The sequence below is a fragment of the Anabrus simplex genome, chromosome 1, assembly GCF_040414725.1.
Source record: "Anabrus simplex isolate iqAnaSimp1 chromosome 1, ASM4041472v1, whole genome shotgun sequence".
Classification (NCBI taxonomy): domain Eukaryota; kingdom Metazoa; phylum Arthropoda; class Insecta; order Orthoptera; family Tettigoniidae; genus Anabrus; species Anabrus simplex.
The window spans coordinates 1,047,295,348-1,047,322,765 of NC_090265.1; the positions used below are offsets into that span (position 1 = coordinate 1,047,295,348).

Sequence of the window (27,418 nt, forward strand, 5' to 3'; positions counted from 1 at the left end):
GCCACCTGGGCAAGGTACTCCCCAGTTGTATCCCCCGACCCAGAGTCCAGGACACTGCCCTTGAGGCGGTAGAGTTCGGATCCCTCGCCGAGTCCGAGGGAAAACCGACCCTGGAGAGTAAACAGATAATTAACGAACGAAATGTAGTCCAGGTGTTATGGTATCTGGCATCTTAATCGTCAACAGCGATTGCAGCGGGTCCTCTAGAAACCATTTGCACTTACATACTAGAATCCTAGAGATGGACGAACATTCGTTTTCTTTGGTCAGCTTTGAAAGACGCCCTTTCCACGTCGCGGGCGTGAATTTATTCGCACCACTTCATCTACTAGATGAGTTACGTGATCAGCGTTACTAAATTTTGTAAATGTAAGATACATATGACCTAAGAAACGGCGTCTTACTGTATTACAATATGCAATGACCGATGGAAATAAGCAAATAAAAAATGAGCATCAACCCAAGATCGAACCCTCGACCTCCTGCATGCTAACCCTAAACTCTACCCACTGCACCAACTGTACAGCATTTTTAATACGTGCTGACAGAGGTGTTTACCCTACATGTTAGTACAGTGGTGCCAGATTGTCACTCTTCAGCGTTCTTTTTCTGCCGGATATACTCGCAAGACGAAGTTTTGTGAGAGACATTTTTTTATTGCTGGCATGTGAGGAGTCACGCTGCGACGCCCGAGTGCGCGAATTTCGCTTCACCCTGTATATGAAAGCCGAGTATCTCTACTGATTATAAAATCTCCAAATCCAAAAGACCTAGAAAGCTGAAATCTACATCAAAATCTTAACCGCATCTGTACATTGAATATTCTGGCGAAATTTTCGTTCAGTTATCAGTTTCAGGTGTAATAATAAAAAACTGCATATTTTTCAGCTTTGGTGTCCGAGCTGAGTTCTTGTAACTTGAAAACTACTGGATATATTTCTACCAAACTTTCTATTTAGAATCCACCTGTCCTTGGATAGGTTTAAGGGTCAATATTGTTTATAAATCCCTTCAATGACTGGGGGTTTATACGAAACCAAAACCGTGATTTTGGACTCCCACAAAATATACACAACCAAACAGAAATCTACCTGCCTTAATGAAAACCAATGTCTAAAAACGTGTTTCTCATGTGCATCATTTCAATACGAAGATTAAAAAGGGAGATGTCATCAACGGAGCGTTTTCCAGCGGACTTACCCTAAAAGCGGGTGCGTGTAAAGCATATTTCTTATAATTACGAAACTACAGGAAATATTTTGACGAACCGTGACATTTAACATCCCCCTGTCCAAAGGTAGGTTTTAAGGTCCATAGCATTTCAAATTCCCGGAGTGGACTGGGGAGTTTATAGGAAACCGAAACTGCTTTTACTCTCCCACAGAATACACCAGACCAACCTGGATGAGAATCAACCAACCTTGAGGGAAATCCATTTCTAAAACTTTCTCATGAGCACTTTTTCGATAGGATGATTAACAAGGGAGATATCATTAACAGACAGTTTTACAGGCTGTCCAGGGGACAGAGCCCAAAAGGTGTCGTACGCGGAGCAGATTCCTTATCTATATAAATAAAATCGCAACGACCGTGTATCTGTACAATGACTATTTTGGCGAAATTCATTCAGTTATCCGGTATGACCATTGCATATGTTTTAGTTTAGGTGTCTGTCTAGTCGCCTGAATTCTTATAACTTGAAAGCTACTGGATATTATTATTATTATTATTATTATTATTGTTTATCGATATGGCCACCTGTGGGCCCCATTTACACAATCTTCCTTCCATCACGCAGACTGATACCCTTCTCTTTACATTCTCGACAAAGATTCTTGAGTCTTTGACTTCTTGCTCGTTCTTCCACCGAGATATTCCGTGGCTTCGCATGTTTGCTCTTCAGACGCATCCCTCATTCCCGCAACCTTCTTCCTAAATTATGTCCTTTCTTTTATATCCTCCTCCTTGATACCTATTTCTGCCAAGTCATTGTGCACCTGTGTAAGCCATCCCGGTTGTTTTTTCCACTTTTCCTACTTAGAACCCACCTGTCATTGGGTAGGTTTTAGGGCCAATGTTGTTTCTAAATCCCTGAACTGACTGAGGTTTATACTAATCCGAAAAGCGTTTTTGCACTCCCACAAAATATACAGAACCAAACTTAACGGAAATATATCTGCCTAAATAGATATTTTTTTTAATTCTCATGCGCATCATTTCAATACGAATATTTTAGAGCGGACTTTTCTTAGCTTCTTTGTCGATTTGTCTGTTCGTCCATTTGTTGAATTTCTATAACTCGGAGACTACTCATATTTCTACCAGTCTTTATATCTGTCCTTGGATAGGTATTAGGACCAATATTATTTCTAAGTCCCAAATTGGTTTGGGGGTTTATAGGAAGCGGAAACAGTAATTTTAGCCTTCCACAAAACATGCATGACCAACCTTAATGGAAAACTGCCAGCCTTAACGGAAATCAATTTCTAAAAATGTTTTTCTCATGTGCACTTTTTCGATAGGAGGATAACAGGGGAGATATTAATGGACTGTTTTACAGGCTGCCATATCATTTCAAGTTAGGTTAAAGGGTTTAACTAAAGAGCCATTTCACCCGTTACGATAGAACAGATAATACGATAGGTTATCGTCTTCAGCCAAAGTACCACTCCCGGTATCAGATGAACAACAATATGTAACCGAGAAGTACGGTAAAATACGCACAACTTCGGACAGGACCTGTACCGTTCAATAAACACTGATCTGCCCCCTTCTGTTTCCACTCTGTTCAGCTTTACCGTACTTCACGTTACTGCCACATGCTTTCGTAAAGGAATATCAGTTTAACACGAATACAGGCATTTAACTTCACATAAATTCCAGAAGGAATCGTGAAATCGATTACCAATTCCCGTACGAAGAACTCGTACATACCGTATGCTAGGTAGGAATATAGGTTCATCTTTTGCCCTGGATGTGCACTAAAAAAGGATTTCTTAAAATTCGGCTTCTGCTCTAGATTTAGGCCCTTTGCCACAACAGCATAGGCCAATGTATGTGAAAAAACGGCTTTGTCGTACAACGATGAGACAAAGCTCTTATAAGATTTACGACGCGGGGAGCAAATCTCGGTACCTACTCTGGGACACCGCAAACCACGTTTTAAGGCCCTAAAACCAACACTAAGTTCTTGGAAAGTGAACACAAACTCGACAATCACTAGAGCTGAAAACCGCGAACACTCTTCATAAAGAATCGCCCCAATCACCCCTTCAGAAACTACCGATCATATTCCATCATCCCAAGATTAATATTCGTAGCGAGTTTTATGACCGGATGCCCTTCCTGACGTCAAACTCACCTAAAGAGTTAATGAGATGAAATGAATGGCGCGGTTTGTGATAGCAGGAAGGGAGAGGGTGAAACCCAGTACCGTCATATAGCCTACTTCTGTCGAATAGCACCAAGGAGTTTGCTCAAGGCTTCACATGACCATCCGACGGACGAATCACCCTACAGCGCCATATACCCTCACTCCTATATGAACACTGCGGAGATGTTTGGAATTGAATCCAGGCTTTTAGTACGCAATCTGGCGATTATAAGTTGAGTACAACAACTCTCCTAGCTCGCTAGCCAACATTCGGATGGAATTTTTTTTTCGACCAGTGGGACTCAAACCGGCTAACCACGGTGGCAGACCATAGACGATCATGGCCACCAGGCGGGCTCAGAATCTAACAGTGCGATATGAAACTACAAATATATATTTCAGAATTTATCTCTCATACTGCCGAATGCATGCCTCATCCAAGAAAAGAACACGACACCTGGCCATTTTATGAGCAGAGAGCACGTTCTTATCCCAGATAGTGTGAAATGTTCTAAAATGGATAAATTCTTATGAAGTCTAATCAGGGAACACAACGAATCATGATCAAGAATCATAATTAACCACTTCTAGATAGTGAACGTTAACTATATACAGATTCCAAGAACAGTACATCGGATGTGCCTGCTTAATGACCTACAATAATTACATAACTTCCATAATCCTTGTATAATAAAGGCATATCTATTGCGACTAATGTAATAAGGATACGTCAAATACGAAGTAACAATAAGGTACGGATTGTAAATAGGACAGAATATTACCAATCCAGTGAATCGCTACGTTAGATTTCAGTAAGGGCAACGAAAGTACCAAAATAGGCTTCGTTCTTCCAAGAATCCCATTCAGAAAAAATTGAACTCAGCAATGCTAGGAAATTTTGTTCAATACACATTCTTGCTAATAAACATTCCCCATGGCGCAACAGCCCCGCGGTGCCTTGGCCTACCAAGCGAACGCTGCTCAGCCCGAAGGCCTGCGGATTATGAGGTGTCGTGTGGTCAGCACGAATTCTCTCGGCCGTTATTCCTGACTTTCTAGACCAGGGCCGCCATCTCACCGTTAGATAGCTCCTCAATTTATTGTAATCACGTAGGCTGAGTGGACCTCGAACGAGCTCTCAGATCGAAGAAAAATCCCTGACCAGGCCGGGAATCGAACCCGAGGCCTCTGGGTAAGAGGCAGGCACGCTACCCCTACATAGAGGGGCCGGCTAATAATGAACATAGTGACTTTTTATTTGCACGCTGATCAATTTAAATATTGTTTTGAAATGAAAATATTCCAGTATTACTACAGTGTACTTACTCACTCTCTTCCGTAATAAGAAAAAGTCCGGTAGTGTAACGAAGGCTATCCCAAGGAATAAATAACGCATATCAGGGAACTTCAGTTAGTCGAGCGAGTCATAACGGGATACATAACGTAAATAAGATTACGTCTGAAGAACAAATTAAATTTCGGCTGTTCTAATTAGCGCACTGGATATGGCAGAACACCTCGTTCACATATGACTGAACGACAAAACAAAGTTGCAGAACAACAGTGCCCATACAATCGAAAAACAAATACTCGAAAATGTTAGCTTAGGAAGGCGTACATAAAACATTTCAAACCACCAGCTTAATTCTTCTCCCTAATTTACGGAAATCGTAGGGAGCTGCGGGAGGGTGGCAGGCAATAAGACAGTACATTTTTGCTGAGAACTTCACCATGGGTCTATTTGAACAATTAAAATTCCTCACCGAGATAGTGCCAGTGACCCGTGTGGACTTCAAAAAGCTGAAGTAAAAAAAGTAAAATCCTAAATATGAAATGTTAGCACAATGCGAGCTGGCAACCGTGGGAAGCTCGTACGTAACAAACGTCTTTTGAATCCAATATTATTGTGATCTCCACCCGATGACGTCATCGCAGCCAACGTCAGCAAACCAGCACAGTAGGTCGACCAAGCGAATCCCACTCACTCACGATACGGCTGTGGCCGCGAACAGCCACGCCGGTAAGCATTTCCGTACCATCCGCTCACGGAATTATTTATAACAGCTTACCTTAGCAACAAGAGCGTATCGAGCGACGAGTTGAACGAAATTTAGGATTTATAGGCACAATATTGACGAGTACGGATTCCCCAGCCGCGCACATCATTAATTGAAGTATTTCCTGGTTCCAGAGTCACGCCGCTAAGCTCGTACTTTTCCTCTCTCACCATCAAACAGAAACTCCATTCGATAAAAGACTACGCTTCAGCATACAAGCCTTATTGAGAACAAACATCATCCACAGTCTTAAAAATGAATGAGATAGCATCTGATGTACAAAGAATCCTACAAGTTGCCACGAGAAGAAATATAGAATCCAAGACAACGAAAGTAACACTAATAACCAGAAAATACTTCCATCGCGTGCACACACACACACACACACACACACACACACACACACACACACACACACACACACACGTAAATTCTCTCTCAACGAATCAAGGCCTCGACACATGTTACCACAAGAAAACAATGCCACAACAAAATACTCCGGATAAAAGACGTGTCTGACTGGGTCGTGAACACACAATGCATCAACTACTTTACCAGGCGGCCTCTGACGACCATCCTGGGCGGGTGGGCCCCGGCGACCCTGCCCGAGGAGCGAGTGGCCCGCTGCGGGCCCCGGGCCCGGCCCTGCTGCGACACCGTGCTTGCTGCAGTCCGCACGCACACGGCACCACTAAAACACGATCACTTCATATCACATCAACCCTCAACACATTAAAAACTACGTCGGCGAAGTACCGGCGTAGAGCCGTTTAAGGCTGCTGCTGCAACTGTCGTTGCTTGCTGCCTGGCTTGGCGGGCGAGATCCATCCGCTTGCCAATCAATACATACCCAGAAGTCGGGCAGACTCGGAGTGGCTCGGCTGGACCAGGACGCTTGCTCGGCACAAGGCCTCACTAGAAATCAACACTTAAGCACACGCCTCTTGACCTTCATGCTTCATCTGACTTAATTTGGTTCACTGACAGAACCACTAAAACTCCAATACCATACCAGCCGGTACACATAAAATCATATCAAAGGCTGAATGTAATAACAGATCAAGATAGACCCAGTGTGCAACGAGATGAATAATCGGGACACGGTAAAAACGAAAATAACATCGGGTGTTAAACACACCTAACCCTGATAGCTGAAAGGTCGTAACACACACCTGGATCTGACCAGGAAAGAATTCGCTGATGAGTCTGTACATAGATTTCCGCAAAGCGTCCTTCAAAGTCAAACCACTGTGTTTATATTTGATTCCGGAAAAAAAAAAAAAAAAAAAAAAAAAAACCGATCTCCTCAATCGTCCACGCCACGCAGCTATCCGTATGGCAACGAGCGCTCTGGTCGTATGCAAGCGTGTAAGTACGGGCTCATTTTCAAGAACTTTCAATATCCTACATACAGTCACCCTGGGTTCATCATTGATATAGATATATATTGAACAGAATCCACGATTCCCTTCTGAAATCAGAATACAAATTTTCTCGTAACTCAAGTACATGACTAGAACACCAGAAATTCCTGATCAGAGAGATCTCAGGCATGTTCTTTTGAAGTACAAGAAAAGGATTACGCGTTGGACCCTAATAATTAAATTCCAAACCACGCAGACTTGAACATATCGTCGACATGACCTTCAAAACCTATCAACAATTACAAGTAGAGAAACCGGCAAGTACTAAATCGCGCGATTACGTACGAATACATTTTTTTAATAATGTAATTTGCTTTACGTCCCACTAACTACTTTGTAGAATACAAGGTAGGGATCACGAGAGAGGTGCGCAGTAGCAAAGCAGAGCTGTGACGTCACGCAGGACCCTCGCGTTGAATCTGCTCTGAAGGAGGAAGAGGTAGTTCGAATAAGAATCGCTGTACACGCAGAAGCTAGGTGCTAATAATACACGATGGTAACATATCTGTGGTGTATAAGAAAACGTGTCTGTTTATTTTATGTGATAAAACGAAAAAAGCAGTAATAGTGTACACTTTTCAGTATGCTTTGTCTGCCATTGCAGACTGCACAAATCATAGCAGGCACGCGAAGGAACGAAACATACACTTTCATGTATTCCCTAAAGCCACTGACCGAAATACATGTTGACAAAAGTAATCAAGTCACTATCGAAAGCTATCTTTCTCAGCTTCGAGGGCTCGGAAGGCTTTATGACCATCCTCTTCCGACAGCTGTGACGCGAAAGGTGAGATCATTGCTTCTTAGCCTCAATGCTTCCGAGGCGATAAGAAATTCCATCTGTTCTCCGGAAGATCATGAAACACTACGCCCAAATATGTTACATGCTACTGATGAACTCTTATCAAAACTCGGATATCGTGTACCAGTCTATTATTATTACTCTCGTAATAGTGAAGTGGAATGCCTTTTGTTAGGTGATGTTCACATATCAATGAAGTTCTCTTATCTCTAACTTGTGGCTAAAACAGAATAGCTTACAGCTGTGTATTAGCCTACCTCATACAGTAGACAAGGCGCTGAGGGTGCACGCTGACGTCATCGACGGCCAAGCGTGGTGGGGAGACCTGCGCGAGATCCCTACCTTTGAACTCTAACTACCTTGCGGTCTTCGGAGACGCCGAGGTGCCGGAATTTAGTCCCGCAGGAGTTCTTTTACGTTGCCAATAAATCTACCGACACGAGGCTGTCGTATTTGAGCACCTTCAAATACCACCGGACTGAGCCAGGATCGAACCTGCCAAGTTGGGGTTAGAAGGCCAGCGCCTTAACCGTCTGAGCCACTCAGCCCGGCGAATACATTTTGCCAGAGGACAATGACATTGTAAGAATCGTGTTTGTGAATCTTAGAAAAGATACAAGTGAGACAGGAAATCCTTTAATAACAAATAGGAAAAAAAATAATTAAAAAATGAGTGCTGGAATTAATCGTTTCAGGCGAGAAAAGAATATTGCTTTACTGGCTCCACTTAAAGGGAAATGTTATGAGTTTCGCTCTCGAATTTAACATTTCAGTGCCGGGCTGAGTGGCTCAGGCGGTTGAGGCGCTGGCCTTCTGACCTCAACTTGGCAGGTCCGATCCTGGCTCAATCCGGTGGTATTTGAAAGTGTTCAAATACGTCAGCCTCGTGTCGGTAGGTTTACTGGCACGTAAAAGAACTCCTGCGGGACAAAATTCTGGTACCTCGGCGTCTCCGAAAACCGAAGTAGTTAGTGGGACGTAAAGCTATTATTATTATTATTATTATTATTATTATTATTATTATTATTATTATTATTATATATTAGCCCATAGCGCTCGTTAATCTACGGGAAACTATGCAAGTACCACCTTTCAGACTACATCATAATACAGGAACTGAACAAAATACAGATGGAAGGATAATTACAGAAACAGGAGAACTATGGCGGCTAAACGTACGAGGTTCAAATGTTACGGGAGAACTATTTCCTATGTTTAACCAGTAAAGATCAATTTGAGAGAAACCTACCTATCATAACTAAATATGCCAAATGTGTCTCGAGGAACAAAGGTCTTCAAGTTGAGATAATCCAACCAATTATAATTACCAATCGAAGACATGCTCAATTATCCAGCAACAAAATCAAATAATATGTAGTACGAAATCCATCGGACTTACCTTGCTTCTTTAATCAGTATATTACGTAAAAGACTTGTAATTTTTCAAATAAACTGACAGTCAAACATGGAGAGAAAAAATACAACAGCGTAAGAGTTTTCTACTAATTATCAAAATGTCAAGATTTCAATTCCATCAAGCAGACTTGACATTTTTATTTCCTCGCGGTTTAACATCGAACAAAGGGTTTATATTCTAGGAATTTACTTCGATCAAAGGTGGTAAATAAGAAGTAAAAGACACTCCGGTTTCTTTGCACCTCAAGTTTCCATGATTCATTTACACCTAACACGTTGAGAGGAAACGACCTTGTCAGTGGAAGGGAAAGAAGGTTTGTATTCACCTACAGAGCACGCGATCTTCATCCTCCTCGAGCACGTTACAAGTTTCGCTGATTTTATATTGTAAACTAGAAGTAAATACAATTGCAATTTAATAAATAACAGGGCGAGTTCGTCGTGTGGTTAGGGCAGCGCAGCTGTGAGCTTGCATTCGGGACATAGTGGGTTCCAACCCTACTGTCGGCAGACCTGAAGATTGTATTCCGAGGTTTCCCATTTTCACACCAGGCAAATGCTGGTGCTGTACCTTAAATATGGCCACGACCGCTTCCTTCCCGCTCCTAGGCCTTTCCTACCCCATCGTCGCTATAATACCTATCGTGTCGTGCGACGTACAGCCAATTGTAAAGATGATGATGATAATAATAATAATAATAATAATAATAATAATAATAATTCTTGCGTAAACATAGTACGAGCATGGTACACATTATACCTGCTCATCGCATCCGGGAGATAGTGGGTTCGAATCCCACTGTCGGCAGCCCTGAAGAGGGTTGTACGTGGTTTCCCATTTTTACACCAGGCAAATGCTGGGGCTGTACCTTAAGGCCACGGCCGCTTCCTTCCAACTCCTAGGCCTTTCCTATCCCATCATCGCCATAAGACCTATCTGCGTCGGTGCGACGTAAAGCCACTAAAAATAAAAATAAAATAAAAAAACCTGCTCATAGTCTCAGTGCTTCTCCAAGTATTTCGTATACAGTATACTATAGTGTTGTATGTCCGGCGCTCCCTTTCTCGCTCCACCAGCCAGCTGCACGCGCGCCTGTGTATCATTCTGCTAGCTTCGACGCGCAGCCCTCAGTGCGCGTGCCTGACCATCGAGTGTACTATAAATAGGAGCTCCCTGCCTGCTCACTTGCCCACTTGCCCCGGTGTCCAGCTCCAGAATACACCCTACGTCGAGCACGGAGGCTACTCCTCTTGAAAATGTGCTTCGACCAGGTGGACTGAATTTCTGGCAGTACGAGGTTTCACCTCTGGTCACCGCTCCCTTACCTGTTTCCACTGCCTATGTTCCGTAATACTTTTACAAGCCATTTTCATTCCCTAATTTACGCAAGCTCCCTTAGTTTCGCTAGGTGGAATTTCTTCAATCAATTGAACTTGCTTTTTAGGAATTCAGGCACTTCAACAAACAAGGACTCTCAAAGACATTCATGTTAGTGTGCCAGATAGTTCTCGACTATCAACGTGTCAATTCACAAAGACTATATTTTCAAGATAGGAGTGTATATAAAGACTGTAAACCTGTACATATTGTATAAAGACAGACTTTTCTCAAGATTCAATATTCCTTTTTGCTTCAAAATAAATTTCAGTTATTTGTGTAAATATCATAAAGTGAAGCAATAAAAGTTGTGTTTTGTAAACTTCAACCTTGGTTACAACACAACTCTATGGCGACGAGGTAAAAAAACGCAACAACCTACAATTCTTCGACCCCAGTTGCCAACTCTATGGAGACGAGGTATAAGGCAACAAACTACACGTCATCAGCCCCAATCGCCAACTCTTAGCAACGAGGTACACACGCCACTACAATTCAACAGGCCCAGTTGTCAACTCTACGGCGACGTGCTAAACAACAACGACACTCCACCCAGTTCTGACACACAGCTTACCTTACTCATTCTTGCACGCATCTCGCAATGGCTACTGCGGAACAACTCGCTACGGTCTTCCAAGCCTTACAGCAGCAACAACAACAGTTTATGCAACAACAACAGGCAGCATTAATTCAGGCTATTCAAGCTATTTCTGTCTCTACACAGCCATCAGCTATTCCTCCGTTCTCTGCTTTCGATCCAGCTAAGGAAGAATGGTCAGTTTATTTAGCCCGTTTACAACAGCATTTCATCTGCCATTCTGTCACAGATGATCAACGCCGCCGCGCACTATTTCTTAGTTCGGTTGGCAATGCTACGTGTGAATTACTACGTAAATTAAGTCCGGAAGAACACTTATCTGAGGTACCTTTCACGCAGCTCTTGGCCCGTCTCACGGAACACTATGCCAAAGCTCCTCACATAGTGGCTGCTCGCTATAAATTTTTTCAGAGCAGAAAGCAACCCCATCAGACACATACTGAATGGATAACTGAATTGCGTGGTCTAGCTAAACCCTGCCAGTTCATCTGCTCCAAGGACGGTTGTGGTTCATCCTACACTGATTCTCTCATTCGGGACATGATAATCTTACATACTCCTGAAGACAAAATACGTTTTGACGCTGTCAAGCAGAGTAACCCTTCTTTAGAAGACGTCCAGCGTATTGCTACGGTTTATGAGCTTACTACCAAGACTGCCGCAGCCATAGCTTCTCCACACGAAGTTGCACAAGTCTCGCCTCAGGCCCGCAAGTCCTCTGCTACAGTGAACCGTACGGATAAGGCGCTCTCCACCAAGCATTCTCGCCAGGTTCCCTCTCGTAATGCTACACGGAAGCCCAATTCTAAAAGCACCTCGAAACTCCTGCCTTCCTGCCGAGGTTGTTTCAAGCATCATGAACGTCGTGACTGTCGTTTTTTCAAAGCTACTTGTGAACGATGTAATAAACTTGGACACATTAAGACTGTCTGTCAAAGTTCGCTCCGCCCTGCTAAGACTACTGCAGCACGCCGGAAGCATATACAGCCCCGCCAAGACATGGAAGTTGATCAGATCAATCTTATTCTTCCCACAAAGGATTCTCACAAAATCATCATTCCTCTCTCATTCTCTGATCGATCTGTCGATTTTCAATTAGACACTGGATCTCCGGTCTCTATTATTAACCTGACTACCTACCACGACTTAGGTTCACCTTCATGCTCTCCAGCTGACATCCAGCTCGTGACATTTAACAAGAAGAAAACTGACATCAAAGGTCAAATCAAGCTTCAGGCTAGTTATAAAGGAATTCAGAAGGCCATTCCTCTTCTCGTAGTTAACAACTACACTGCATCAAACATTATGGGCATGGATCTATTTAACTTATTTGGTTTCCAGATACATGACAACATTAACGTCGTATCTACATTGCATCCTACTTCTGACGTCACCGCTCTCCTAGAGCAGTTTCCTGAAGTCTTCGACTCTCAGCTCGGAACAGCAAAAGACTATACAGCTCACATACAGCTGAAATCCGGAGCTAAGCCTCGCTTCCTCAAAGCACGTCCAGTACCCATAGCACTTCAAGACCAGGTCACGAAAGAATTAGAAAGATGGATACAAACTGGAATTGTTGTACCAGTTACTTCTAGTCAATGGGCTACTCCACTCGTGGTAATCAAGAAACCTGATGGTAATGTTCGACTTTGTGGCGATTTTCGATCTACAGTCAACGCACAACTCGACACAGATATCTTTCCTATTCCACGTCCAGAAGACTTATTCCGTCGTCTCTCTGGTGGACAATTCTTCTCTCGAGTTGATCTTAAAGAAGCATATCTCCAGCTACTTTTAGACGAAGAATCTAAGAAATTTCTCACCCTCAACACTCCTCTCGGACTGCTCCAGCTCCAGCGGCTCCCATTCGGTGTTTCATCCTCAGCGGCTATTTTTCAGCGCTATTTGGCTCAACTCACCGCCTCCATTCCCGGTTGTGCTAACTACCTGGATGATATTATTGTTACTGGAAAAGATCATCAGGAACATCTAACCAATCTACGCCTCCTTCTCCAGAAATTGAAAGACAATGGCCTACGAGCGAATCTCGCTAAATGTACCTTCTTTCAGCCTCAAGTTCACTACCTCGGACATATACTTGATAAGAATGGAATTCGTCCTAGTACACAGAATGTCTCAGCGATAGTAAACATGCCAGCACCTCAGAACCTCAAGCAGCTTCAGTCCTTCATAGGCAAAGCGAACTATTATAATAAGTTCATTCCACGCTTCGCTACAGTGGCAGCTCCATTAAACGCTCTACGTAAAAAAGGTGTTAAGTTTCAGTGGACTCCGCAATGCCAACAGGCATGGAAAACAATCAACAACGCCTTAATTCAAGCTATACAACTCACTCATTTTCAGCCCGACAAGATCATCACGCTAGCTACTGACGCTTCAGACTACGGTGTCGGTGCCGTTCTCTCCCAGAAGGATCGTCATGGCCAAGAACGCCCCATCGCCTTCGCTTCGAAAACACTTAATGACCATCAACGTCGATACTCACAGATAGAGAAAGAAGCTTTAGCCATCATCTTTGGTATTCGCCGTTTCAATGAATATCTCTATGGCAACCATTTCCTGATCATTACCGATCATAAGCCTCTCGTACACTTATTCCATCCTGGTAATAAGATCCCAGAGAATTCCCTCAGAAAGCTTCAAAGATGGTCCATGTTCCTTTCTGATTATTCCTATCAGATTGTATATCGAGCCACATCCCAGCATTGTAATGCTGATGCCCTCTCCCGCTTACCCGTTGGTCCTGATACTGCCTTCGATTCTCAAGAATCTGAATGTCTTCAGTTGGACATAGAACTTGAAGATACTGTATCCAGTTTTCCTATTGATGCTACCTGCATAGCTAAAGCTACGGATAAGGACAGTACACTTGCTACTGTACGTACTTACATCCGCAACGGTTGGCCTCTTCAGAGCACACTTCCTGCCCACCTGGCACCTTATCATCGTATGCAGCATCGTCTCACGACTCGTGCCGGAGTTGTATTACTAGAAGCAGGCACCATCTTCCGAGTGGTTATCCCACTTAGCCTACAGACACAAGTTCTCGGATTATTACACCAAAGCCATTGGGGTATCTCCAGAACAAAGCAACTCGCCCGTCAACACTGCTACTGGCCCGGTATTGATGCCGCCATCGAAAAGCTAATACGTCATTGTGAGCAATGTCAAACGAATCAGAACGCCCCGTCTTCTGATCTTGCTTCTTGGCCTCCTGCTACCACTCCATGGGAACGAGTTCACATCGATTTCGCAGGTCCTTTCCTCAATTCCATGTGGTTAATAGTCATCGATTCACTGTCAAACTTTCCATATGTCGTGGATATGCATTCGACTACTACAACCGAAGCTACCATTCGTGCTCTCCAGAAAATCTTTACTACAGAAGGTTTACCGCAAGTACTCATTTCGGACAACGGACCTCAATTTACAGCTACTGCTTTTCAGAACTTTTGTACACATAATGGCATTCGTCATATCCTAGCACCACCTTTTCACCCTCAATCTAATGGTGAAGCTGAACGCTTCGTACAGACATTTAAAAGAAGTATGAAGAAAGCTGTCTCTTCAGGCTTAACTAAAGACCAAGCCTTGCTCCAACTCTTAAACAACTACAGAACTCTACCCGGCGCTGATAATATCACTCCTGCACAGAAGCTCCATGGACGACCTCACAGAACTTTACTTTCTCTGTTACAGCCTATTCCGGCCCAGCATAAGACATCACCAACGAAGTTCTCCCTCAACGACAAGGTCTACACCAGGACATTCAAATCCAACCCACTCTGGATACCTGGAGTCATCTGCAGATCTTTGGGTCATCGTCTATACGAGATACAGACTACGGAGAAACGTATCTGCCGCCATCAAGATCAGATACGTCTGCGCTACCGCCCCTGTCCAGCTATTGATGCTATTGCTAAACCTGATAAATCTATTGCTGAACGAGCTTTAGATCATTTAATAACAATGGGTTCCTTTCAGGACGAGACAGCGCCACTCCGCCCAGTTCCAGCTCCGGACAATACAACAGAGACACCAGCAGCTCCGCCCCAGCATCGCAGTCGCCGCCAGCGCCGCCGCCGTTTCACGCCGTACCGGCGTATTTAGGAGGGGAGGGTGTTGTATGTCCGGCGCTCCCTTTCTCGCTCCACCAGCCAGCTGCACGCGCGCCTGTGTATCATTCTGCTAGCTTCGACGCGCAGCCCTCAGTGCGCGTGCCTGACCATCGAGTGTACTATAAATAGGAGCTCCCTGCCTGCTCACTTGCCAAGGAGCAGCTGGCAGCCGTAGCGGAAGGACGTGTTCTTCTCGCTCGCTCGCTCTCTCCTCGCCAGGCGCTCTGTACTTTCCCAGTACTAGTCAGGCAGCTGTACTTGTTAGTACATCTTCGAAAGAGCATTGTCTGAGCTGAGCACTTCTCAGTGCTCGCTCTTTCTCTTTCAGAGTTCGTTACAGGAGGACCAGGATGGACAACCAGGCGGATACGATGACGACCCAGGAACGGGCGGTGGCGATCGGGCACTTGATCCGAGATCTCTTCACCGGCATGACACCGTCACCGGAGAACAACACGGAGCCGCAGACGCTGGAACCTGTGCCGGAGACCCCGGCACCCGAGCCGGAGCTGCCACAGGAGGACCCGGAGATCGAGGTGGAGACGGAGCCTTACAGGGACGGGTGTGACCCCCCTAACGGCTTCTTCTTCTCCGAAGGCTACACCGACCCGGCGCACGAAGCGCTGCTCGTGTACTACAGGCCGGGGCGCCCTGTAACTTCTGAACGGGGCCTCGTCCTGGACAGAATGCGGCGCCCTCGCCGAGGAGGCAGGATCATCTCGACAACCATGGCCGTCGAGAGCTTCCTACCAGGAGGCCTCATCATCAGGCATCACGACCAGGAGCGGATACGCGACGCAGAGAGGGAGCTTTCTTCTTTGTTCCAGGTCATCCGTCTACCAGGGAGGGACGGAGTGCCAGGGATGAACACCGGCGCAGTCAGGGCCGCGACGGAGACCAGGGAGACGCCGAGGAGGCTAAGGAATAGGGCGGTTAATACCGACCTAGTCCTGGCCACCCAGCCGGCGACCAGCGACGCCACCACGGAGGTGGGGCTTGACGCCCCCTGGCGTCGCGACTGTGCGACTTCTGTGGAGGAGGACGCCCCCTGGCGTTCTGAGGTTGCTGTCCAGGCCCAGCCTGACAGCACGTCTGTCGAGCTGCAGACCTCGATGTGCGCCCCACAGGACAGGGAACGCAGTCAAGCGTTAGCAGCGACCGACGCCGCCGCCGCCAGCCAGGAGAAGGAAGAAGACGGCGACGCAGCGGAACCATCAGCTACCCTGGGGTCACCAGGCCGGGAGGAGGGCCACCAGGACGAGGCCTCTTCCCCCGCCGAGAAGCAACCCCCGGGAAGAAGAAGAAGACGACGCCGCCGCACCAGGAAGCAGAAGGCGTCGCTGGCTCACCAGGAGAGGACCGCCAAGCCGCAACCCAGGACTGCTCCCAGGACAGCAGTCAACCGAGGAGCCAATCAGGAGAGGACCTCAGCGGGTAGCGGCAGTCAGGTGAGAGTAAAACGTCCCCCTCAGCAGCTCTTGCAGTGTTTCCGCTGTCTGAGGTGGGGCCACCGTCAGGTTAGCTGTGGACTCCAAGTGAAGTGCAACCGCTGTGGTGGTGATCACCACTACACGGCCTGCGCAACACTTAAGGAGGCGCCGGTGTGCGCCAATTGCGCGGGGGGCCACCCGGCCTCCCACCGCAGTTGCCCAGTCTACAGGGCCATGGCGCGGGCAGAGAGGAGGGAGGCCCGGCGCCATGACCCACCCCATTCCAGGAGGCCCCCGCCTCGGCGGGCTTGGCCTCATTCTCCGGGATCGGAGACTGGGTACGAGGTACCCCAAGGAGGTGGAGCCGTGCGACAGGCCCTAGTGGTACTCGACGCATGGCTCCGCAGCCGGCAAGGACCGCGCTAGTCCCAGCAGTGCCCAGACGGACTGATCCCCAGGTGATGGAATGGCGAGGAATTGGTTTATGTTTTTGTGCATGTTACCTGTTCCTAACTAACACAACCTCTGGTCTTTTTCCAGCCCACATCCTTGCATGTGCTATCACAAGATGTCAGGTTTTACATGTAGGCTCTTTCTTCTTTCTGCCTATGTGGTTTTTCCCTGACCCTTCAATACCATACCTTAACACTATCCAACCAATACAAACTTTGCCGTGGTAGCGAGTCTGACTCGGAAACCGGCAGATACTCCTTGTATCACTTCCCACTCTTCCCTGCTATCTCTTTCTTCTTAGAAATAATAGCATGTCGGAGGCCATGTAGATTGAGTCGTTGGTCACGCGGGGGGAGCGGGCTTCGGGGGCCCCCCCGAAGAAAAAAAAAAAAAAAAAAAAAAAAAAAAAAGCTCACTTGCCCACTTGCCCCGGTGTCCAGCTCCAGAATACACCCTACGTCGAGCACGGAGGCTACTCCTCTTGAAAATGTGCTTCGACCAGGTGGACTGTATTTCTGGCAGTACGAGGTTTCACCTCTGGTCACCGCTCCCTTACCTGTTTCCACTGCCTATGTTCCGTAATACTTTTACAAGCCATTTTCATTCCCTAATTTACGCAAGCTCCCTTAGTTTCGCTAGGTGGAATTTCTTCAATCAATTGAACTTGCTTTTTAGGAATTCAGGCACTTCAACAAACAAGGACTCTCAAAGACATTCATGTTAGTGTGCCAGATAGTTCTCGACTATCAACGTGTCAATTCACAAAGACTATATTTTCAAGATAGGAGTGTATATAAAGACTGTAAACCTGTACATATTGTATAAAGACAGACTTTTCTCAAGATTCAATATTCCTTTTTGCTTCAAAATAAATTTCAGTTATTTGTGTAAATATCATAAAGTGAAGCAATAAAAGTTGTGTTTTGTAAACTTCAACCTTGGTTACAACATATAGCACCTAATCGAGGTAAGAGTCACGGGCGTGACGTCGGGGCATGACAGCTCGGTGAATTTCACAGCTGGTTCCAATCCTCTTCCACCAAGATGCTGCTTCAATGGTATAAAAAGATGGATCTCAGTCAGTGCCATCCCCATGCCACAACAGGGTGGTCCAAAAATTCCCAGTGGTAGCACCGTACAACCTCTTGTGCGCGGCTGGTTGACTGTAGAATGGTATTACAGAGGAGCAATAAGACCCCTACATGCAATAGTTTTCTGCGTCAGCTAATACCGATGAGCCGTTTAGATACAAAAATTTGATCAAAAACACACACCTGAAAGCTGGGCCATTTTCTCAGCTAGCCTCACTTTCTGACGAACTGTATGGATACAATCTATATATATAAAATAACATGTCTGACTGACTCATCATCGCCGAGCAAGAACTACTGGACATAAAGAAATGAAATTTTGGGGATACATTTATACTAGGGTGTAGGTGCTCAATAAAGGAGGATTTTTGGACATTCCACCGTTAAGGGGGAGAAAAGGGGGGGGGGGGTTGATATTTTAAAATGAGGATAACTATATCTCAAAAACATAAAAGTTTACAGACGTAAAAATGGGCATTTGGAATTTCCTTCAAAAATAAAGAAACGTGTATTTTTTTCGGAAAATTCCATTAAGGGGGGTGAAAAGGGGTCGAACACCTTTTATGAGGACACATCTCAAAAACTGAAGATGTTACAGACATGAAAATTGGTATTTGGAATCACCTTTGAAAATAAAGAAACAGGTATTTTTGTGTTGGATAATCCGATGAATAGGGGGTGAACAGGAGTGACAAACAGGGTGAATTTTTAAAAAGGCTACATCTGCAAATTATCTCAGACACGTAACATATTACTACGGCCCGGATTCATATGCACTAAAAACTCCAAAAATATGCATGCACATTTGCTCTAAAATGTTGAAAATATGCACGAAAAATAAAACAAAACACTTACCAAACACATTATTTAACTTCAATTCATTGTTAAATTAATAAACATGTTTCATTCCTTGCAAAATTATGCATGGCAGTAAGTTTTCTACAGTTTTTTCAATGTTTTCATAGATCAACGACTTTCTGTTGTCGGACAGAATTAATTTATACGTTAAAAATGATTGTTCTACATCGACGTTCATAACTGAGCAATACCTGCACACTGGCACTGACTGCTCGGAACATTCTTCTGGCGGAGACTGCCTGATTCCACTTATGTATTAAATCTTCAGTCCTGGGTTTGAGTCCAGCATCGCACTGAGTTTCCTTTCAACTTTTTCTCCAGTTTCACCACGGACACTATTTAAAGGCGCGTACACACTTGCGAGCCGAGCGGGTCATGAGCCGCTCATGGAAAACACTAAATGTCCGAGCGGCTCGCGAGCACTTCGAATTCCATGCAAAGATATCTGCCATTACCAGAAGAACTTCCGTGTCGTCAAATGAAGTTGCCATACTTTTTCGTAGGTGACAGTGCATTTGCACTCAGCGAAAATGTTATGAAGCCATACCCGGGAGATCATGCCACTGGAACTTAAAAGAGAATCTTCAACTATCGATTGAGCAGAGCTCGACGAGTAGTGGAAAATAGCTTTGGTATATCAGGCTCAGTGTTTCGAGTTTTAAGAAAAAGAATGCTTTTGGAGCCCCCTAAAGCCGAAATCATTGTTATTCTGTAGTAGTTTTGCATAATTACCTGAGAATTCAGGTTCACTAGACCATGAAGCGAACGGAGAGATTATTAACGGAACATGGAGACGCAATGAAGAGATGACTTCCATGAGACAGCTACTAAATGTTCCTAGGAGATCTGCTGCTTACGTAAACAAAATTAGAGATGAAGTAGCTGACTAATGCATGAAAGATGGAGCTCTGCCATGGCAAAATACGTACGCTTGAAAAAGATAAACAAAAGGAAAAATACTCTCTGTGTTTTGCGTCTGTCTTGGTTTAGCCTATATCTTTAATTGAGGAACCAAAGCTTCATACGCAAAACATCGGCTTTTGTAAATTTCCGCAGCTCCTTTAAGAAAATCGTGCAAAATATGTATGATTGAATAAGTACTACCTACTGAATTGCAACATGTGTTCACTTTTGATATTTATTGGTTATTATATCATTACTTGTTTACAACAATTGTAGCTTTGAAAAGATAATAAATGAATACATCAAGTACAAAAAGGAAGTTGAAGCTTCATTTTATTTAAACAAGAGAACTTACCTTTTCCAGCAGTGCGACTGCTTTTCTCTTTGCTCCTTTCCCTCCGGTGTCATCCCAACAAAGAAATAATTTTCTTCTTACATTCATCCGCGGGTCGTCCAATTGTTGTACCAATATCCCGCCATGCATCCTCTTTCACATTCTTTGACAAGTGATCGCCATTTTTCGGGTCCCATAAAACAGAATGTGTCCGATAAGTGTCTATTAGCGTAAGCACATCTTCATCCGACCCGGCCGCCATGCTCGCGGGATGCTCACTTTGTCGTACGCACTTGCGAGCACGTTCCTTGGCCGTCCACACTGAGCGCGAGCATCCCTTTGTACTCGCCTAGAAAACCGACTCCAGTCGGCTCGCTGTGAGCGGCTCACAACATGCTCGCTTTACGCTCAGTACCCCGTACACACTTGCGAGCATGGTAGTGTGAGCGGCTCGCAAGTGTGTACGCGCCTTAAAGAACGAATGGGTGTTTTGAATTAACTGAAGGGATTCGTGTAGGGGTGTAGGGGTGCACCGTAAGTTTCTAGGCCCTTGATCGCCTTCGAAAGTGACGAATAATGCACACGGACGAAACTGATATAATTATATACAGTTGCAATACAAATGCGCACTTTGCTTCACGAACACACGCAGTATGATTATCATCAATAGTTTTAACTACTTCACTTGATTAAAGTTATTATTATTATTATTATTATTATTATTATTATTATTATTATTATTATTATTAAAGCGTCTTTATTGTGGCGAAGTTAGGGCTCCCGGTCCTTTCTTACACTTAACCACTCCATGTATATACAATGTAATTTTTACATAAAATTTAAACATATGAAATTTTTACAACCTAAAGTATAACTAAAGCAACTAAAGTATCACTAACTAAACTAAGGTGAGTAAAGTATAACTAAATTATATAACGGAACACATAGCAATAAACAACCATATTCACTCTCATTCATACATCCCATTCACACTCAAGAAAGACTGGAAGTGCTTAAAAGATGACGCTGGCAAAGGATTTTAAATTTTGTCTTAGATTTAGCTTCTCTGATGTCATTGGGGAGTTCATTCCACCAGCTCGTGGCGGTGATCGTGAAAGATCTGTTGTAGGTTGCGGTTCGATGCACAGGAATTTCCAGCGTACAGCCTGACCAGGTGTAGGGAACTAAGGTAGCGAAATCTGGTGGATAGGTACGGAGTGTTTTCAGAAAGCACTTTGGAGTCTATGTCTGCCATTCAGTCGTAACCAAGATAATTGCGTATAGAATGGGGATACATGGGCGTATGGTTGTATGCCGAATGCATACCTGATGCATGCATTTTGGGCACGTTGCAGTCTCATGCTTTGCTCGTTATTGATATCAATAAAAACTGTATCACAGTATTCGAGAATTGGAAACAAGAGTGATTGAATGAGCTTTATTTTCAAGGACCAAGGAAATATATTTTTAAACCGCTTCAGAGGATGCAGGCTTTGATATACCTTTTGGCACACTTTCGTCACATGTTGCGACCAGTTCAATGTTTCGCTTATACCCACACCAAGATTCATAACTGTTCCACAAAATGGAATAATGGTATTGTTTAGTGCTACAGGAGGAATTTCGTATTGTTTTAAAACGTGTAAGTTTTTCGAAGTACCAATGATTATTGCTTGCGTTTTAAGAGGATTAATTTTGAGATTGTTACTCAAAGCAAAATTACTTATGAGACTTAAATCAGCATTAACGTTTTCTACAGCACTCTGAATTTTATCAGTTCTTGAGTGGTAGTAGATCTGCAGATCATCAGCATAAAGATGATACTTGCAATGTGTAATCGATTTGGCAACATCTCCTGGTAGAACGATATTGCGGATAACCAAGTTCCCCATCTTGTGAGAACAAATTCCGGCGGAAGAGAAACCTGAGGCAGATGAGTTTTGTTGAATTGTACACAAGCCGTTGCTTTTAGGAACAGAATTTTACCACTTGACATTACTTTGTTGACAGATGGAAAGAGGGTGCGTATCTTTACTGCAATACGATGGCATCCGTGGGCCAAACATGTCACATTCATGTGATTTGGAAAAAAGTACCCGAAGAAGACTGGCCCGCTTTCATCATATGTGAAGTTGCACCTGTGACTAAAAGGCGCACTTTTTAACATTCACTCTCCGATTCACTAGGCCACACAAGTCGCAGGAATCGCTTACAAATCTTGCAACTATAGCGTGGTTGGATTTTTCTAGCACTTTGCACGAAAGTAAATGAGGTTTAGCAGGATCTTCTGGACCCGCTATGAAGTTCGCAATGTATCGACCACACGAATCGGTTGTTTCATCTACCGATATCCAGACACAGTACTCTCCTATGTCAGATCGTATCGAATCCACGACAGAAACGTGCACTCAAAGTAAATAGATCTTCCTAAGGGTAGATTCATTGGTGTCCTTTCATTAGCAGAAGCGTATATGTGGATTATTCAACCTTCATACAAAAGTTCTGCTAATATCAGCGGAAAATTTACTAACTTCACGCCTTCACGCTGTGTTTCCACGTCGGTTAAAAGAAGAATTGCGTATTCTTACTCTGTTCCTTTGATCTGAAATGTGAAGTTGTTTTTGAATGCCGTTCAGTTTGAAATATTTTACTCTTGTCGCATACTTGACAATACACTATATTACCGTCCCTTGTACAGTCACTATTGCCAGATATTCACAGTTTAATTTAGAAAGGCCTAGAGCTCTTATCTGCAGGCATTTTTACATTTTAATTTGGTAAAAAAATCTCCAATAGACGAAGAACCAGTTAACAGATGAACGCACTTGTTCAAGCAAACCTTGGAAGACTACTGTAAGGAGGAAGGCGTGTCAGAAAGAAGGAACTAGCTGTTAACAGGATCACTATCCGGATGCCTGCTTGTATTGCGGCAATGAAAGCATTTTCCTTGATCAGGGAAGGCTTCTCGTGCTGCCAAGGGATGTGCAACATATAGAGTTTATGACATTTTCATTTCATTCAGAAATCTTAGATAATCGATCACACATCAGAAAAATATATCTGTATTTGAAGTATCGTTCAAAATATGCACTAACGTTCAAAATATGTATTTGCATATGCATTTTTAAATAATCCGGGCTCTACATATTACATATTTGAAAACTGGTATTGGGAATTTCCTGTAAAAGTAAAGAAACAAATATTTTATTCGGAAAGTCCATTCAAGGGGAACTTAAAATGTGGGAGAATTTTTACAATTAGCATATCTTCAGTATATCTAAAAATTTAACATTTTGCAGACGTGAAAATTGGTATTAGTATTCCCCTTTAAAAATAAGGAAACACGCATTCTTTGGTTTAAAAAAAAACCTTAACAGAGGGGGAGGGGGGTGAAGGAACTGAAAAATTAGTGGAATTATCAGTAGAGAATATATACACACTGACTGAGCAAATGTCATGGAATAGCTGAGCACTGACGCGCAGGTGTGTTGTCTGCGCACCACACGCCCCCTGTCCCAGCGGCTGTGCATGTGACAGGTGTAACATGAACGTCGTCGTGAGTTGACGCCGTTCCAACGGGGTATGGTGGTCGGTGCCCGACGGATGAGAAATGCGATTTCGGAAGTGCTGCGGGAATTCGGCTTCACATGATCAAGCGTGTCCAGGGTGTATCGTGAATGGTTGAATGCGGGTGTCACCGTCCACAACAGACGAACGAACGACCGGCCGTCCAGCCACCCTCGATGACCGTGGCATCTAAAACGGATTGTCAATAGTGACAGACGGGCAACCGTGCAACAAATCACGGCTCAATTCAACACAGGCCATGCTAAGGCATGTCTTCCAGTGGACAATCCGTAGGAACATGGGTTGTATGGGGTATGGGAGCCGGCGCCGCACACGGGTGTCACTGTAACCCAAGATCGGGCACAACAACGCGCATTTGTCGCCAGTCACCAGGGATGTACACTGCAACAACGGCGTAACGTGATATGGTCGGACGAATCACTATTTCAACTGCACCATGCCGGTGGGAGGCACCGTGTATGGCGCAGACCACATGAAGCGATGGATCCCGCCTGCCTCGAAGGTGTGGTCCAGGGCGCTGGTGTCTCTTATGGTCTAGAGTGCATCTTTATCGTATGGAATGGGCCCCCTAGTTGCTGTGGACGAGACTTTGAATGGTACGCTGTATGTTGAGCTGCTCGGAGACCATCTCCACCCATTTTTGGCCTTCCAGCACCCAGACGGTTCTGCGGTGTTTCAAGATGATAACGCGCCGCCACATCGCTCCCACGTCGCCCGGGAATGGTTCCAGGAACATGCTGCGGAGGTCCAACCACTGCCATGGCTACCCAGGAGCCATGCACCCTATCGAGCATATTCGGGATGTCCTGGAACGCAGGCTCCGTGCCATGGATCCTGCACTCACGAACAGACCAGCATTGGCGGCCGCTCTGCAAACAATTTGGTGTCACTTGCGTCCAGAGGACTACCAGGGACTTGTCGACTCACTTCCACGGCGTCTCACTGCAGTTCGCTGGGCCAGAGGAGGCCCCACACGCTATTAGGTGACTATCCCATGACATTTGCTACGTCAGTATATATATATCAGACCAAGGGGAAGCCCACCGGACAGATGGGATAAAGACATCCGGAAGATTACTGGGATCAATTGGCAGAACATCGCTCAAGACCGTCCCAGATGGAGAGACCTCATGAAAACCTACCCTGCTTCGGACTTAAAGAGGCCACATCGTAAAAACGATTGAATATGGCTGATAGTGATATATATATATGTATATATATATATATCAATAAAATCTAAAAATGTTACAAACGTGAAAACATATCTGGAATCTCGTTTAAAAATAAAGAAACACGCTTTGGGGCGGGGGGGGGGGGGTCACTTGGTAAGGGGGGATTAAAACGATGATTAATTCCTTTTGCGAGGATACAGATATCACATATATCGAAAACTGAAGATGTTACAGTCGTGATAACTGGCATTTGGAAGCTCCTTTAAAAATAAAGAAACAAGTATTTTTGGATTTCGGAAAATTCACTTAGGGGGAGAGGGTGAAAGGAAGTGAAAATTGATTTTTTTATGGAGAAACTTATATCTCAAAAACTTAAGGTTACACACGTGAAAATTTGCATTTGGAATCTCCTTTAAAAATAAACACGCATTTTTTTTTCGGAGCGCGGGGGGGGGGGGTTGAAATCAACTTAACGGGCTGGGGTGAAAAAGGAATTGATTTTTTTTATGAGGATACTTATATCTCAAAAACTGAAGATGTTACAGGCGTGAAAATTAGTATTTGGAATCTCCTTTAAAAATAAACAAGCATTTTTTTTCGAAAAATCGACGTTAAGGGGCGTGGGGATGAAAATAAGTAAATAAGGAGTTGAAATATGTTTATGAGGATACTTTATCTTAAAAACTGAAGTTGTTACAGACGTGAAAGTCGGTATTTTGAATTTCTTTTCAAAATAAAGAAACACGTATGTTTTGTTTTTTTTCGAAAAGTCCACTTAAAGCGGGAGAGGGGTGGAAAGAAGTGAAGTAGTAGTTTAATTATTTTTATAAGTATATATTTATCTCAAAAACTGAAGGTGTTACAGGTATACAGACATGAAAACTGGTATTTGGAATCTCCTTTAACCCTTTGATGCACAAAAATTTTAGCACTGTGCAATTTTAATTTTTTTCATCGATAGAATGATTTATTTTACGAAATGTCTAAAATTCATAAACAAATCAAAAATACAAAATATAAGCATTAAGTGTATGTAAAAAACATGGTCGTATTGTCACAATACCACTATGACGTTACAGTTCACCATCACTGACAGTCTTCCAAAAATGTCATTACATTTCACTTCCACAGAGCTATCATCACTTTGTGTGGTAGTCTTCAAAACAAATTTTCTTGTGTCTGAGGCACAGAACAACGCCACATGGCCGGCATTACCATAGGGATCGTTGCTGATTGGCTTTCGTGCTGCAGTTGGCACATCGTTTACAAGTACCTGTCACAGGCATATGTACACTCCCAGTGAATCTAAGTTCCTGAGAGACTTGGGGCTTCAACTTGCTGATTCTGCATTTTGTCTTACACTTTTCCTTCTGGAGTTTTTATGGGGAGCATATCGTCGACCAGAGATAGCCGAAACTGTTTTAGATTCATTGGTTTCCCTTGACTTCTCTAAATATGACGAATGCTAGTTGCTTTACGTCGCACCGACACAGATAGGTCTTATGGCGACGATGGGACAGGAAGGGGCTAGGAGTGGGAAGGAAGCGGCCGTGGCCTTAATTAAGATACAGCCCCAGCATTTGCCTGGTGTGAAAATGGGAAACCACGGAAAAAATATGACGAATGAATTGACAATCGCAACATCTACAAAATGCCTCCCCCCACCACTCCTGTAAACTAAAGGTATATCATCCTCAGAATCTGATGCAGCTTGGTTGTTCACGCCTATTGTATCACTACGATGAGGCACAGGAAGGGTATGTAACAACTGTAGGTACAGGTGATCAGCATTTTGCCCATTTGATAGCCCAGGAACTGGATTATCATTATCATAATCTTGCCACTCTAAAGATTCATCATGTACATCAAAAGACACATCACTGGTAGCTGGAATATCTGCATCAAGGAGCAGGGGGCATGGGAATGACATCTTTACTTCACTCGCATCAGGGCGCCGTGACTCATCCTCAGACAATGCCAGATCGTCATCGGAGCTTTCACTCGGAATATCAGTCCATACTGAAACTAGGAGATCCTCATGAACTTCATCCAGTGCCCATGCATCATGTCGAGACATCTGTAAACAAATAACAGGAACTTGTTACGTCATAGTGGTATTCCATAGTGGTATTGAGGCAATACCACCCATGTTTCCATGTACAAAACTGTACATAAATTAAATTGTCTAGAATTTATACAATATTATGATTCTACAACATATAACGATGAAATATTGTAAGTAACTTACGTCTTGGAGACATCTGCAGGAGGAAAACTATCTTGAAGGAGACATACACACGCTCAGAGCACTGAAGTAGCAACTACTGTGTATGTCTTTTAGATATTTCTTTATTCTGACCCATAGCGCTGTCGTTCGAAGTGCATACTTTGGCCAACAGATG

The 27,418-nt window shown here is 44.1% G+C and overlaps 1 protein-coding gene across 11 annotated transcripts in view; it reads right to left on the reverse strand.

Moving 5' to 3' along the window:
- Positions 1-27,418, reverse strand: part of LOC136857939 (serine/threonine-protein kinase MARK2) — a 677,731-nt gene that overhangs the window by 482,209 nt on the left and 168,104 nt on the right. The window contains exon 1 of one of the 11 annotated variants that reach the window (XM_068225365.1): positions 5,986-6,252. The exons of the other annotated variants lie outside the window; for them this stretch is intronic. Within the exon in view, the coding sequence (XP_068081466.1) occupies positions 5,986-6,006 (21 nt within the window). The 5' untranslated portion in view covers positions 6,007-6,252. Of the gene's footprint in view, positions 1-5,985; positions 6,253-27,418 lie in introns of those variants that run through there. 11 annotated transcript variants of the gene reach the window in all.